The sequence below is a fragment of the Erpetoichthys calabaricus genome, chromosome 3 (assembly GCF_900747795.2).
Source record: "Erpetoichthys calabaricus chromosome 3, fErpCal1.3, whole genome shotgun sequence".
NCBI classification, from domain to species: Eukaryota; Metazoa; Chordata; class Cladistia; order Polypteriformes; family Polypteridae; genus Erpetoichthys; species Erpetoichthys calabaricus.
The window spans coordinates 73,580,346-73,597,653 of record NC_041396.2 but is presented as its reverse complement, the minus strand read 5'-3'; the positions used below and the strand labels follow the sequence as shown (position 1 = coordinate 73,597,653).

At 39.5% G+C, this 17,308-nt stretch overlaps 1 protein-coding gene across 2 annotated transcripts in view; it reads right to left on the bottom strand.

Moving 5' to 3' along the window:
- The window catches only part of LOC114648101 (peroxidasin), a 241,956-nt gene that overhangs the window by 38,679 nt on the left and 185,969 nt on the right, over window positions 1–17,308 (bottom strand). For both annotated transcript variants that reach the window (XM_028796918.2, XM_051924571.1), the window contains 3 exons: window positions 15,467–15,579; window positions 12,661–12,817; window positions 6,045–6,153 (listed from right to left, as the gene is read on the bottom strand). In XM_028796918.2, coding sequence (XP_028652751.2) covers window positions 6,045–6,153; window positions 12,661–12,817; window positions 15,467–15,579 — 379 coding nt within the window. The remainder of the gene's footprint in view (window positions 1–6,044; window positions 6,154–12,660; window positions 12,818–15,466; window positions 15,580–17,308) is intronic.

The following is a 17,308-nucleotide window of genomic DNA, read 5'->3' as shown; positions in this document are numbered from 1 at the left end:
GTGATACACCACAGTTAGGTTATTTTTTAACAAGGGGGCAATTACTTTTTCACACAGGGCCATGTAGGTTTGGATTTTTTTTCTCCCTAAATAATAAAAACCATCATTTAAAAACTGCATTTTGTATTTACTTGTGTTATATTTGACTAATGGTTAAATGTGTTTGATGATCAGAAACATTTTGTGTGACAAACATGCAAAAGAATAAGAAATCAGGAAGGGGGCAAATAGTTTTTCACACCACTGTATATAAAAAGGCAAAGAAAGGTCCCAGTCATTTCTCAAGAAACCACCAGAACAGTGGACAGATGATCCACTCTTCAACTAATTTTGTGAACTGTTGGCATGCATGGTGATAGTCATTGGCACAGCTGAAAGAGGAACAAGTCTCATCAAAAGTACAAAAATATACTGACAAAGAACAAGGAACATAAACGGTTTTTCCTTTGACTGGTCTTCATCAAAAGTAGTGTTAATGTTTCCACTTACAAGTATGGAACACTGCGGTGGGTTGGCACCCTGCCCAGGATTGTTTCCTGCCTTGTGCCCTGTGTTGGCTGGGATTGGCTCCAGCAGGCCCCCGTGACCCTGTGTTCGGATTCAGCGGGTTGGAAAATGGATGGATGGATGGAAGTATGGAACAGTTGTCTGCATTTCAGTTCAGGTGACATAAAAACTGCCACATGGAGTGACCTCTAAATTTTGTTTATTTTCATTAATGTTTTGTGTTTGTTATAAATATAAAGAATAAAACAATCCTTGTTAAGAACTTGTTAGGAATCTCTTTTTTTAGATGGCCATATTATGCTTGTACTGAATCTCTCTTAATAGCTGCCACTAAACAACCACACATGCAGGACTATACCGTTCACACATTTCTGTAAAATAATGTAATAATTTTATTTTGTTTTCTTTTGAATGACAGGAATAAGCTTCTGTACTCAAGGAAAAATTACAAGATAAACCCATAGCCATACTTTACATCATAGCAGTGCTGTTGCTGTATATTCAATGAAAAGTATCTCCACACCCAAAAATTTTCTTTCAGTATCTTAGTATGGAAATAACCTAAAAAGTTTTCAAAATGAACAATTGATGAAAAGACTCATGGGTCTTCCCTAAATATAATTCTGACTTCAAGGAAAAGTAGTAATGTTTACTGAGCATGGCACTTTAGAATAGTGGTTTGGTTGTCGTTACAGGAGCAGCAGTGGTCAGCATTGTTGCTGACTCATCACAAAGATAGGGAGGGCTGAGTAAATGAGAGATTATAGCACAAGAAATAATCTAGTAATAACAGCAACGATAATGAAAAACAATAATAATTCTTAAACTGGCTTAGCATAGCAAATAGATGCTGTATCTTAAAATAAAAGTTCTCCATAGCTTCCCCGTCAGTTGGAAGACTCAAACTCACTAGGGTTCAATTTCAGCAACATTGAGTTTGGCTTTGAACTTCATTTATTTCTCACTTTGAGACTGGTTCTCCTTTGGTTTTCATCCATCTGATTTTCGATTTGGCTTTCAATACTGCTTTTGTTCCAGAGTTTAAGTCTCCTTAGCTTTAGGTATTAGAATAGCCGTTCACCATCCAAAAAGCAGTATTTTTGCTTTTGCATGGAATAAAAGTCCAGTGAAGGTACACAGCTAACAAATCTAGTGTTTTATGAATACTTTTAAAAGGCTGAAGATTTAAGTAGGCTATGCATATCAGAAAAGCATCTGCAGACAAAAGAAAAACGTTTTATGAAAGTTCATACTACTTCTAATAATAAATGACACTTATATATGGCCCCACAACAAAACGTAAAGTCTGACAGTGTTACTCTGAAATCAATATGGCATCAAGCCGTTGTTGATGTTATTTCTTCATTTCTGTAACTGTGAAAAAACAAACTTCATAAATTAGTTTTGATAATCCTGGTCTGTCTCTTATACAAAATATATTTTCAATGTCAACATGATATTACATAACACTGAAGTGAGTAAAAACACCCTTATGGTATGACTATTTCTGCTATAACAATATTTAAACATAAACTGTTTATATAATATTGTTTATTTTCTAGTTGCAACATTGGCAAAAAAGACAGGATTACCCAGGAGACACAATGTTGTGGGCACAGAGAGAAGAAACTGATAAAGATTATAAAATGCATAAAAGTAGAAAACTTCAGATGAGTAGTTTTTTGTTAGTTTACCAACGCGTGAATCCTGGTAAGACAAAAAGAGACAAATTCTTTGACAACTAGATGACAGACAGCAATGTATTTACATGATTCTGCTTAGACTAGGAAAGGAGGAGAGAGAAAATAAAGGCTTCAAAGAGACTGACAGGTCACAGAACTGGAGAAGTCTATGGCAATATGCTATGCCCTACCCTTGATGGTATTATATGATTGGCAAGATGGACACTGTTTATCAACAAAGTGCATTCTCACTCCGATTTATTTTTATAATGGTAATTAGTCATGAGTGGTTCGCGCAGTGTGTTGTGGTGCACTCAACACTCGAATTACCAAGGGGATCCTCCCTCCAGCTCTGAACATCACGCTTGATTCACCAAGATGGAAATCAGAGTCTGTGATAATTGTGTTTGATTCACCAACAGGACATGGCCCCCATCACCCCAGGTCTGATGATCATGCCATATACACAAAGGGGAAATAAAGAAGATACTTACATGGGAAAAATTGTGCTTCAGCACCAAATATGATGAAAAAAACTGCACTAGAGCATGCAGGACATTCTGCCACCACATGAAGAAAAAAACATTTGCAGGTCAACAAAAGACAGCTTTACAGATATAAAGGTTAGAGTATCAAAAAACACCACTAGGTAGTTGTGGTAGAAAATTATGGTGATGTTTCTTTTCAGAAGAGACTACAACACTTCTCATAGAGAAAAAAAAATTAGCAAAGAAAAAGACAACAAAGGGCAACTTCTGGAAGATGGCCACCACTGCTGGATAATCAAATCTGAGATAATAGTTTGCTTCAGCAAAATGATCTGAACTACTGAGAGAGAGAGAGAGAGAGAGAGAGAGATGCTATCGAATGACCAAACTAAAAATGTCATTAGTGCTATAAGACTGAAAATTTATAGCATGACTTGAAGACTTCTGAATATCAACATGAAAAAGGAACAAATGTGATCTCTCCAAACAGATCCTAAAGAGTCATTTGCATTGTGTCCCTGTCACCAATATTCTATACCATTACTTTTTACTAAAAACAACGCATCCATTTCACAGATGCTAATGCAACATGCTAGGTTTGATTCTGGAAGTAATTAATTTAATCCTGCTTGGCACATATCAGTCAACTAACTCAATTTTAACAAATATTATAAAAATCAATGCAGACATTCATGCTTTCAAGAAAGAGCAAGCTATGATAAAGGAGGCAGTTGTGTCTTCTGCTCTCCCCAGTGCCATGAAAAACAGGTTGAATTCCGAAATGAGTACATTAAAAGAGACAGTAACAGATTTGGAAAATTATTCAGGAAGGGACAACCTATACACTGCAGATTTGAGCGATGATATGAAAATATCTATCAAACTCAATGTTCTGTGTAATAGTTTCCCATATATGGTTCATGCATCTTTACTGGGTCTACAGCACCAGTAGATCCATCTCTCAATGTCACTGCCCAATGAAAGTAAAGTGGGTCAAGTTCATAGACAGACATTGAATTCTTCAGGCATTCAAAAGGTCCTGAGAAATCTCAGCTTTATTAGAAAGTTAAGCCACACAATGGCTCACATGAAAAAAGCAGAAGAGGTGAGACTCCAGCCATTCCTCCTTTATTCTGATCAATTGAAAGTCATCAGTGAAACTCCTCTTCTTACTACAATTAAAATTACTGACACCTTTTTCTGCACATGCACACACTAACCTCATTCTCATGAGACATTTTTGGTTTTAAATCTGTAATTATCTGTACAATCCGTTTTTTGTATTTTTATATGAATAAAAGTCAAATTTGCATCATTTTATTTATTTAATTTTCTGTAAAAGGTGCTGCATTTTTGAAAATTATGGCATCATTCATTTTTAGACTGAATCTTGTCTTGTCTATCAAAGATGCACTTGAATACCCTTACTACTACTCAGAAACTCTCTGAGGTTTTTCTTAGGGTTTCGAATTTTCTTTAAGGATTGGCTAAATTGCTCTCCATAATAAAGTGGTCTATTAAGAATGCAAAGGTACATCCTAGTGTAATCAGGGTTGAGATGACTCTGTTGATCAAACACAGTAAAGGTCCATCCATTTATCAAAACTACATACCTTCACTAGCATTAAGACTGTACCCTTATATAGGAAACTAATTCACCAGGACCAAACTGGCATTATCCAAAAATACCAGGTGTTGGATAACATATTCAGAATTTTCTAATTTACTGATGCAGCCTTTGATCTAAATTCTCTAGAAGCCCTTCTCTCCCTTCATTTTGAAATGGAGTTTGGTCAGTTTGCCTTACTTTTAGATATTCCGCAAAAAAGGCTTTGGTGACAATTTTATTAACAAGTTCAAAACTTCGTACTTCTGCCAAACAGGAGGAATATAAGGAAATTTCAGCATCTCCTGCTTTTATCAATGAAAAGGGACTCCTGTCAAGGTTATTCCTTACTGCACCTTTTCTTTGCCTCCTACCTCAAGTCATTTACCACAGCAATCCATACTTTCTGATCATATTTCTCCTCCTCTTCTAAACGTATGCTGTCTTTGTTTATGAAGATGATATTATTCTATATAATAATAATAATAGTTGTTACATTCACCACTATCTCTAGATGATGGGTAAAAATCATTGTTACTTCTTCTTAACATCCTCAGCCAGTCAGAAGACATCCCCATTGCCTGTCATTTGGGTTACCTTGCTATTAATATTCATTCCACATTGAATGCAAGTGTATCCCACAATTAACAACATATTTTTAATAATCTATTACCTTTCTGAGTTTCTACATCAAACTGAACTTCTGCCTACTAGCATGTGTTTACCTGTCAGAATGAATAAAGGTTGCTTTTCTAGACTTTATTAGCTCAATGAAGTCTTCTCTAGAAAAAAAATCAGATGTCTAAATTCCAGACTTATCTGTAATGATGTTAGGCTCCAGATGAAATTTGCTGCACAAACCGATTCCAGGGTTAATTGATGTTCTTCCTCTTCCATATTTTCAGTTATATTTATTATGCGCCCCATTATTTTATGGCATAATCTATGCATTTATACCAGTTAATGTTCCATTGAATCTTCTCTAATGGTTTCTCACTCCCTGCCAAATTTTGCAAATCTTACCATGCAACAATGTAAACACACAGTTATATTTACTCCCACTACAGGTCTAAGCACATTTCAAGATCTGTGTCCCCAGTTATGTATTCTGGCTTCTTTCTCTTACTTATTCCTCCAAATAGACTTAAAATTTGAAAGTCATTGATGCTCATCTCTTACTAAGACCTCCGTATCACTCACTGTTATCTTCTTTTTTCCCCTCTTTCTACTACTCTAAATGTCCTATCTCTACACTACATCCTCACTTAGTCAAATTCCCTATCATTTCCCTCAGAATACATGTGAATGTTATATTTTAGACAAATACTTAAATAGAGATTTTATTTTTAAGAGTATATTCAAGTGCTACCAAAGATAGGATTTGTTTGACTTTTAAAAAGTATATACTTTGTAAGGCTTGTTATCTACCTTCTTTATTTATTATATGATGTTTTGTTTTTTTCTGATCATAACCTTGGGTTTGTGGGGGGAGGTACTTGTTATTGATTTTGTTTTATTTAATAAATGAATTTAAAAACAAAGAAATTGTAGTATCTAGTGTAGTATAAGAGAAAAAAATCAAATTTTAAATTCACATTAATACGATGCATTGACACAAGCAAATATGAGAAACCTCAAAGGGAAGAAAGGGGTATTAATCATGAGTTAAAGTCCAACTTTCAAATTTCACCTTGTGTTGCTCATAAAAAGAACAGAAATACATTTTATTCAGTACATTTCAGCTATAAAATGAAATCATACCCGTCAAAGAGATTCCTACGTGTGGAGTCAATTGCACTGTCAATAGAATCTATTGCTGCTCTAATTGAAGTTGCCACAAAAGGATCCCCATTTCGACTTATTTCTGGAACTACAAAAGAAGAAAAAAACACAGAATTAAACACACTTTCAAATACATATTTCATAAAATAATTTAAAAAAAAACTCACTATAGTCATTCTCAACAAATGTAATCATAAAAATGTTATGTATAGAACATCTACCACAGACACAGATATAGCTAAAAATTATATATAAAAAATTATATTAGCTACTAAAAATTACTGCAAATAACAGAACTGGCAATATAAAACTCTGTTCTTTACTGCAAAGCTGACAAACAGCTTTATAAAAAGCTTATCACTCAAAACTCAAATGATGAGAAAGGACGAAAAATTTAGAACACATCAGCCATAGTAACAAGAGGCCTCTCAAACTGCTTTGTAAAATGTCATCCTAGGTATGGATAGCTCTTCACATAAGCCAAGCAGCCACAAGCCTAAGGGCGCCAAAATCCCCCCTTGAGACCCCAGTTTCTGGAATGTATGCCAACTCCCTCTCCCCTCCTAATCAATTTCATATGCACAAGGGGGCCGATCTTCAAGGGCAACAGCTCATTAGTCAATTTCAGTTATGGATCCAACCGTGCAGATCTAAAAGGGACTCTCTTTTGATAGATAGATAGATACTTTTTAATCCTAAGGGGAAATTCACATACTCCAGCAGCAGCATACTGATAAAAAACAATATTAAATTAAAGAGTGATAAAAATGCAGGTAAAACAGACAATAACTTTGTATAATGTTGAAGACTCATATAGTGTGGGGGAGGAACGATCTCCTCAGTCTGTCAGTGGAGCAGGACAGTGACAGCAGTCTGTCGCTGAAGTTGCTCCTCTGTCTGGAGATGACACTGTTTAGTGGATGCAGTGGATTCTCCATGATTGACAGGAGCCTGCTCAGTGCCCGTCGCTCTGCCACAGATGTCAAACTGTCCAGCTCCATGTCTACAATAGAGCCTGCCTTCCTCACCAGTTTGTCCAGGCGTGAGGCGTCCTTCTTCTTTATGCTGCCTCCCCAGCACACCACTGCGTAGAAGAGGGCACTTGCCACAACCGTCTGATAGAACATCTGCAGCATCTTATTGCAGATGTTGAAGGACGCCAGCCTTCTAAGGAAGTATAGTCGGCTCTGTCCTCTCTTGCACAGAGCATCTGTATTGGCAGTCCAGTCCAATTTATCATCCAGCTGCACTCCCAGGTATTTATAGGTCTGCACCCTCTGCACACAGTCACCTCTGATGATCACAGGGTCCGTGAGGGGCCTGTGTCTCCTAAAATCCACCACCAGCTCCTTGGTTTTGCTGGTGTTCCGGTGCAGGTGGTTTGAGTCGCACCATTTAACAATGTCCTTGATTAGGTTCCTATACTCCTCCTCCTGCCCACTCCTGATGCAGCCCATGATTGCAGTGTTGTCAGCGAACTTTTGCACGTGGCAGGACTCCGAGTTGTATTGGAAGTCCGATGTATATTGGCTGAACAGGACCGGAGAAAGTACAGTCCCCTGCGGTGCTCCTGTGTTGCTGACCACAATGTCAGACCTGCAGTTCCCGAGACGCACATACTGAGGTCTGTCTATAAGATAGTCCACGATCCATGCTACCAGGTATGAATCTACTCCCATCTCTGTCAGCTTGTCCCTAAGGAGCAGAGGTTGGATGGTGTTGAAGGCGTTAGAGAAGTCCAAAAACATAATTCTTACAGCACCACTGCCTCTGTCCAAGTGGTAGAAGGATCGGTGTAGCATGTAGATGATGGCATCCTCCACTCCCACCTTCTCCTGGTCTGCGAACTGCAGAGGGTCGAGGGCGTGGTGGACCTGTGGGCTCAGATAGTGAAGCAGCAGCCTCTCCATGGTCTTCATCACATGTGACATCAGAGCGACAGGCCGGAAGTCACTCAGCTCACTAGGACGTGATACCTTTGGGACTGGGGTGATGCAAGATGTTTTCCAAAGCTTCGGGACACTCCCCTGTTCCAGGCTCAGGTTGAAGATGCGCTGTAAAGGACTCCCCAGCTCCAACGCACAGGCCTTCAGCAGTCGTGGCGATACTCCATCTGGACCCACTGCTTTGCTGGCACGAAGTCTCCTCAGCTCTCTGCTTATCTGGGCTGCTGTAATTGTGGGTGGGGGGAAACTCTCTCTTATGCTGGTATCAGTAGAAGGATGGGTGGAGGGTGCAGTACTCCGAGGTGAGAGTGGGTTAGGGTGGTCAAACCATTTAAAGAAGTTGTTCATCAGGTTTGCTCTTTCCACATCTCTCTCCATGGTGGCATCCCGCTTCGAGCTGCAGCCAGTGATGATCTTCATCCCATCCCACACTTCCTTCATGCTGTTATTCTGCAACTTCTGCTCCAGCTTTCTCCTGTACTGCTCCTTTGCCGCCCTGAGCTGGACTCTGAGTTCCTTCTGCACCCGCTTGAGCTCATGCTGATCATCGCCTTTAAAAGCCCTTTTCTTCTGGTTCAAAAGGCCCTTGATGTCACTTGTAATCCATGGCTTGTTGTTAGCATAGCAGCATACAGTTCTTACTGGAACTACAATGTCCATACAGAAGTTGATGTAGTCAGTAATGCAGTCAACAACCTCCTCAATGTTCTCACTATATGATCCCTGCAAGATATCCCAGTCCACAGTTCCGAAGCAGTCTCTCAGAGCCTGCTCTGCTTCAGGGGACCACTTCCTGAATGAGCGTGTGGTTGTAGGTATCTCCCTCACTCATGGTTTGTAGTGAGGCTGAAGCAGAACCAGGTTATGATCTGCTTTCCCAAGCGCAGGCAGCAGCGTGGCGCTGTATGCGTCTTTAACGTTTGCATACAGTAGGTCAATAGTCCTATTTCCTCGGGTGTTACAGTCCACATACTGGGAGAAGGCAGGTAACGTTTTGTCCAGCGTCACATGGTTAAAGTCTCCAGCGATTAGTATAATAGATAGATAGATCTTTATTGTCATTGTCACTTTTACAAAGGAACAACGAAATTGAAGGTGCAGTTGACTCAGTGTGAGGCATAAGAGTTAAAATGACAATAAGAGAGAAAATAATAACAAACTGAATAGTAATAAAGGTACTTTACAAAATATACAAATTGCACTTGTTATATATACAATTGGCACTGGTTGACTTAAGGTCTATATTGCACATTGGGAGAATGATATCGAGCAGTTTTATTCCGAGTTCAGGGCCATGATTGCTTTTGGATAAAAGCTGTTTTTAAGGCGATTTGTCCTGGTTTTCATTGCTCTGTATCTCCTGCCTGATGGCAATGACCGGGATGTGGTGAAACCTGTGAAATGTCTATTTCTTTTTTGCGGCATCAGGAGGTGTAGATTTGTTCCAGAGTGGGGTGGGTACAACCAATTGTTCTCTCCACTGTACTAACGACCCTGTGGAGCGCTTTCCTTTCTGAGGAAGTGCAGCTGCCGTACCACACATATAGTCCGTACGTGAACACACTCTTGATGGAACAGTGATAAAGGGCAAGGAGCAGATTTTTGGGAAGATGGTTCTTTCTGAGGATTCTGCACCTTCTTCAGCAGCTCCTTGGTGTTGGCACTCCAGGTTAGATCATCTTCCAGCTCAATGCCCAGATACCTAAACACTGGGACCTTCTCCCCACAGGCCCCGCCAATGATGAGTGGCTGGATGTCAGTTTTGTTTTTTCTAAAGTCAATAACAAGCTCCTTCGTTTTTGTGGTGTTGAGGAGCAGGTTATTGACTCTGCACCACTCTGATAGCCGCTCCACCTCGTCCCTGTATGCCAGCTCACCCTCCTTGCCCGAGATGAGTCCGACCACCGTCGTGTTATCCGCGAACTTTATGATCTTGTTGCTCTGGTGAGTGGGGACACAGTCATATGTGTAGAGGGTGTAGAGGAGCGGGCTGAGCATACAACTCTGAGGTGTCCCGGTGTTGAGGCTGAGAGCAGTGGAGGTGTGGGGACCCAGTCTGACCCTCTGGAAGTGACCAGACAGGAAGTCCAGTATCCAACTGCACGTGAGTGATGGAAGTCCCAGATCTACCAGTTTGGACACCAGTCATTGTGGGAGGATAGTGTTAAACGCCAAGCTGAAGTCCACAAAGAGCACTCTGGCATAACTCCCCTGCTGCTCCAGGTGGGTCAGGGCAGCATGAAGGGCTGTGGCCACAGCGTCCTCCATGGATCTCTTTGCTTTGTAAGCAAATTCAAATTGGTCCAGGTCTGCTGGCAGGCAGGCGATGATATGACTCCGCACCAGTTTCTCAAAGCACTTCATGATGACAGATGTGAGTGCCACTGGGCGGAAATCATTCAGACTGTTCGTGATAGATTTTTTCAGCAGCGGAACAATGATTGATTACTTGAGGCAGGATGGAACAGTGGCCTGGGACAGGGACTGATTGAAAATCCCAGTGAAGATGCCAGCCAGTTGATCCGCACAGTCTTTCAGTACCCGTCCAGCCACACCGTCGGGTCCCGCAGCCTTCCTCGGGTTCACCTTCCTCATCACCCGCCTCACCTCACACTCTTTCACCATGAGTATGTTGCTGTTGTGAACAGGCGGCTGTGATGGAGCGGTTGTTGGTGTCGCCTCAAAGCGAGTAAAGAAGATGTTCAGCTCCTCTGCCAGAGAAGCACCTCCCTCAGCAGCCGAGGAGTTGCTGGATTTGTAGCCGGTGATGTGCTGGACACCCTGCCACACCTGCCTGGTGTTGTTGCTCCTCAGATGGTCCTCTATCCTCCTTCTGTACACTGCCTTGGCCTCTCGGATGCCTCTCTTCAGCTTCGCTCTGGCTACACTGTAAAGAGCCCCATCCCCAGACCTGAAAGCAGTATTCCTGGCTTTCAGCAGACGCTGGACATCCCTCGTCATCTAGGACTTCCTGTTAGGATAAATCCTTATGCGTCTGTCCCTGGTGACATTGTCCATGCAGAACCTGATGTAATCCAGGACTGCCATAGTGTGGTTCTCCAAGTCTTGGTGATCAAAAACCTCCCAATCAGTTCTCTGGAAGCAGTCCTGCAACTGTTGGGAGGCCTCCTCGGGCCTTATGGTAACAGTCCTGGTCATAGTGGGAGCTTGTTTCCTGAGGGGGGTATATGCAGGGATCAGAAGCAAGAACGTGTGATCAGACTGGCCAAGGTGTGCTAGGGGTTTAGCCCTATAGGCCTGTCTGATGTTTGTGTACAGCTTGTCCAGTGTTTTTACTCCCCTGGTTGCACACTTTATGTGTTGATGGAATATGGGGAGAACTGCTTTCAGATCTGCATGATTAAAGTCCCCAGAAATTATGTGAACAGCCTCAGGATACCTGCTCTGTTTACTGTTTACTGCTGATGGTGTCATGCAAAAGCCCCAGAGCCAAGATAGCATTAGCATCTGGTGCTATATACACAGCAGTTAGCAGTATGACGTTAAATTCACGGGGGAGGTATATGGGTCTACATTTAATTGTCATAAACTCCACGTCTGGAGAGCAGTATTTGGTGACTATGGTGGAATTTGTGAACCAGCTATTGTTCACATAAATGCCCAGCCCCCCCCCCACCTCTTTTCTTACCGGAGCTCTCTGTCCTTTCTTGCCGGTGTGCTGTGTAGCCTGCTATCTCGATCACCGTGTCCGGTATGAGTGGATTAAGCCACGTCTCCGTGATCAGCAGGATGCAGCAGTCCCTGATGATCTTTTCCGTTTCAATCCGTATCTTCCACTCGTCCATTTTGATTGCCAGTGACCTCACATTTGAAGAGAAAATGCTTGGAAGCGGTGGTTTGTGTGGCTGCTTCCTTAGCCTCGCTAGCACGCCGCCTTGGCACCCCCTCTTTTGTTTATGTTCTTTGCGCCGGCTCCTTGAAGCTGGGATTGTAATCCACGGAGAGCTCGGTGTTCATGCGATGTCGTCTGAAATGTTATGGACATGGATGTCGAGCAACTCTCGCTCCGTAAGCCGATGGATAAAATATCCTGCTGGCTATACATGTATTTATCCAGGCAGGGTGGAAAAACCAAACTCTGAGTCAGACAGCACACAGCAGCAGTGTCTAAGTGCGCCGCCATTGTTTTGGATGTCTCTGTGTGGGCACTTTCAACCAGCACTGCCAAGGGATGCAATGTACCCTTGATCCAGCCCTGATCATAAGGATGCACATTACATAAAGTGTAAAATCAGTTTTAATTTGGGGAAACAGTTAATAATACTGTTATTCAAAACGTAAAATCATTTGGTTTATCACAAATTTCAAACTAATACTGGACCAAAACAACTAATGTACTTTGAAATTAATGCACTCCTCTATGGCATCATTGGTCTAAACATGATTCATACGCCATCAATGATTACTTCAATGTCTGTGGCAGTGAATTTCTGAAATACAGTTTAGTCATACAATTTATTAAAAACTTGCATGCAGTAATTTCAGCAATTAATTAAAAGAAAACATCAAAATAGTAAAAAAATTTTGTTTTCTTTATTCAGAAGCAAAACTAATTAATCAATAATCAGGCACTATAAATATTTTCATGTTCAGTAAACAAAGTATATAAAGATATATTTATATCCTACCCAAAACAGTTAGAACCATACTAGCTGAGGAATATCCAATAGTATTTCTGGCAATACATTCATAGCGACCTTGATCTGCAGGGCCAGCATCATGAATTACAAGAAAACCATCAGGGCTAATATGAAATTTCCCACTTTGTGTTACTTGCACACCATCCTGTGAATATTGAAAGCAAAAAGATTTATACAGTACATATGATTAGAAAAAAGAAGGTAACATTTTCAAACCAAATTAATTTAATGCAAAGTTATAGGGACTGTTTCTATTAATGCTGGGTGTAGAGGTAACAACACTCGTTAGAATACTAGTCCATAACATGGTCCACTCATGCACACATCAAAACTCACACAGGGGCCAGTACAGAACTGAGAGTTAATGTAACCTTCATGATGTCTGGTGTGATGGATGGCCGGGGCCCTTTCCCGGCTGGGAGGCTGTCATAAAGAAAGGACCGGGGGAGCTGATGTACACTGGCACTGCATCCCCCAGAGTGCTAGATGGCAGTCCCCATGGGTTGCAGTGGCACCTTACATCCCTGCAGGGCTCTATGGGAGTTGTACTTGGTTCTATGGGAGCTGTCGGGGGAGCTACAGAGCCCTATTTTGGGTTTCTGTCACACCTGGGAGTACTTCCAGATAATACTGATGTACCACATGAAGTGCTTCCAGGTGCAGCATAAAAATGACTGCCTCACTTCACTTGAGGAGCCAGAGTCGGGAGGAAGAGGATGAAGCTTGTCAAAGGAGGAGTAGAGGCAGAAGACAAATGACAGAGTTAGAGAGAGGAGGAGAAAAGTGTTTATACCCTTGTGCGTTGTACTGTGTGCTGGGACTGCGCAGGGGGAAACAATTTGGGAAGCTTTTTCCCACACTTAAATAAACATGTGTTGTGCTGGACTTGTGCCAAGTGTATGTGTCGGGTTTGGCGAGCTGGTGTGCCCCCTAATGGACACAATGGAGAAAAACCTACATGAAACTCCACAATGAAAACGATGGGGTGGCCTAACAGGCCCAAAACACTGGATCCATAAGTCCACAGTAATAATCATTGTGTCACTGAAACTAAAAAGGTGTCTTCCTCAATTTGTCCAGACATATATAAGCTGCTATTAGAGTATCACAATGAATATTTTTTTGGCTATTTAAGGTCAAACTTTCAAGTGACCCAATCACTCAGTCCGGAGGTTTTTTGCACTCCATCTTTCATCATTCATATATTCCATGTTTTATGCAAATTTTTGACTCTGTCATCTTTGTTTATCGTTTAAGACTTTTGTAATCTGCTGTAGTGATTTTTACCCATTTTAAGCATATGTAGTTTCATCTTATTTTTTTACTCTGTGTGGCAAAATTAACACTCTACCAATATGTCTAGTGGCGGTTTTAAAAAACATATGTCTAAAACTGAATTGTGAATTGGGGAGACAGGGCCTTCATCTGTATAGCGCCCAGACTTTGGAATGACCTCCCTAAATTAATTAAATCAGCTGACTCCATTCATTCTTTTAAATAACAACTTAAACCCCATATGTTCAGGAAGGCTTTCAACTTAACCTGCCTCCTCTATCATTCTTTCTATCTATCTATCTATCTGCTAGGCTTTCTTTTACTATTGAATTTAGTATTTTACTCTGATTTACTGTCTTTTATTCTATTTTAATGGCTTTGTATATTCTATATCTATCTGTTTTAATGTTCTATTCAGAAAACATCTATATCCAGTGTTACATACTTTATATCTGTTGTTTCTTTATGAGACTCTGTGAAGCACCTTGAGAATGGGAAAAGCGCTATATAAATAAAATGTATTATTATTATTATAATTTCAAGTTGCCAATAAAAGTGTCACCCTAATAAGGAATGATTTTTCTTATGTGCATTTAACGATAACTAAGTACTATTATAGTCCTTTACATATGGAATTATCTAAAGCAAGGGTTCCCAAACTTTTTTCAGCCGCAGACCCCTTTACCAAAAACTTTTAAAACCGTCGACCCCCTAATTACATGCAATGGTTTTTCATATCCGCACTTGCTTTGATATGTTCGATAAGACAATGAACAGACATGTTTGTGCTACATGTATTTTCATGCATTCTTACGTGTGACTCTTTTAATGACACATTTTACCTTTTCGTTCGCAAATTTGGTATGTAATGTGTTTTTTTTAAATGATTTTACTTCTTAATTAGGTACCTATTGGAATCATAGATATTTTGAAGTAACAAACAAATAGCAGTAGTAAGGGGGTCTATTTTTGCTGTCGTTGACCCCCAAATTTTTTCATTGAAACTATCGACCCCTAGAAAGTTCAAATCGACCCCAGGGGGTCAATATCGACCACTTTGGGAACCCTTGATCTAAAGCATAAACAGGTGAATGTCTTTTCTTAATTTATCAGTTACCATTAATAAACACACTTTAATATATGTGTCACCTATGATTTACAAGCACCAAATTTTATAAACTCAATTTTCTTTCAGCTTCTAAAATATCAGGTTGTGCTTTACTACAACATTAGCTCAAGCCCTTCAAAATAATCTGTATACTCTTAACTGCTGAAGTAAAAAAATGACAGCATTTAAAAGTAAATAATAAACAGAACACATTGCACTTCTTTAGTAAGCTTGGCACTTTTTTTTACTCCCTTTTATAACTTTTTATTAATAACTGTTCTTTAGTTTATTTTTGCTCTTCTTTTGTCTTTCACTATTATTATTGTAAATCACTTTTAAGCTACACTGATGTATGAAAATATGATAAATAAATAAATGTTTTTTGAATGTTTACTGGTAACATGTACTTACTTTGTTCCATGTAATTACAGGTTCTGGTTCTCCATGAGCACTGCATGGAATCTGTGCATTACTCCCTGACTCCACCGTCATATCCCTTGGTGTACTGGCAAAAACAGGCGTAACTGAAGATTCAAAAATGGCCATTAATAATAAGACCAATCAACTGGCAAAGAAAGTAAGTTGAGAATAGAGAAAATTTTATGTTTTTACTTCTTTATGCTATTAAACATCAAAAGTCTTATTGCAGTAAGTAAAGTGTTTAAAGTAATCAATGCCTCCAAGTTAAAAAAGAAACAGCCAAATGTCAGTGAGTATAATGCAAAACAATACAAAACCTCGTTCAGAGCTAACCAAGAAAAAATATATATGGTGCTGATGATTTTTTTTTATTGTTCTTTTAATTATTATTATTATTAGACACCTTTATGTTACAGCCATTATAAATAATACACACTTCAGTGATTTGCATGAAAAATAAGTAAAAAATGGTATAGAGCAAAATTTTAATGTGGTGCACAAACAGCGTAGTACTACTATTAATAACTAGCAGCCTAACAAAAAAAAATATTTTGTTGATGGTTTATAAGGGTGAGTAGAGCTTTGAATTTACAAAACAAAAGAACAAAAAGGCTAAGAAGTCACATGATGCTTTTTAAAAATGTCTGTTTTCAAAAGGCAACTGAAATTCATTGAACTTTGAGCAGTTTGCATGGTCATGAGAAGCTCAAACTGTAAACTGAGAAAGTACACTTTTACCTCACCTGGCGAGAGCAGGCCTATCTTCAATTGCAGTATGAATTATAACTCATGACTGCTACTCAATACAAAATGCCACACTCAAAATGAAAGGCTGTTTTATCAGTATGATACTTTTTATCCTTACTGTAGTTTTATTTAAGTTTAATAGAAAGAATGAAAATCTATTAAGATAGTATCAATTGCCAAGTGTACCTCTTGTATGTTTTATCTAACCAGACTGCTATACAGTTTAACCTACAATATTCTACTATATGCTGTTCATCTTTATATATACACTAGCAAAATACCCGCGCTTCGCAGCGGAGAAGTAGTGTGTTAAAGAGGTTATGAAAAAAAAAGGAAACATTTTAAAAATAACGTAACATGATTGTCAATGTAATTGTGTTGTCATTGTTATGAGTGTTGCTGTGTTTTATATATATAAAATACACACACACACATATAAACATATATATATACACATATATATACATATCTACATATATATATATATACATATACACATCCACATATCAACATATATATATACACATATATACACACACACACGCTTTATGGGTGATGATTGTTTTACTCTTTTTATCTTTATTTTATTTTATTGTAGAATCAACTCCTATCTGCGCACACCAGGGCGGCCGTGGGCAGATGCGTATGGTGTATTCACTCCATGTTATCGTGCATTGCGCTGTCAGTGGTATTTTGATAAAAGAATTTGAACAACATATAAGAAGCGTATAAATTATTAAACAGTAAAACATTAACATTTAAGAAGTAAAGTTACATTAAGTACTACTGCAGTGCCTTCGGGTATACCTCATTTTTTGTTTGCCCATTACATGCTTAAATGTATACATTTTTTGGTGCACCTACCGGAGAACACGCGACATATAACCGAACGTGGGAGAAGCATGGATTTTAAACACGCGTTGAGTTCATCTGCTGGTCTCCCTCGTGGAATAACTGGTAATGTTTGACTAAAATCTACAGCGAGTAAAAAAAACGACATTACCTCCTATTTTTTTTTTACGATCTCTGAGATCTTGCTTTTTTCGGTTCAAGGCTTCATAAGCTCTTTTATGTTGTATGGTGTAC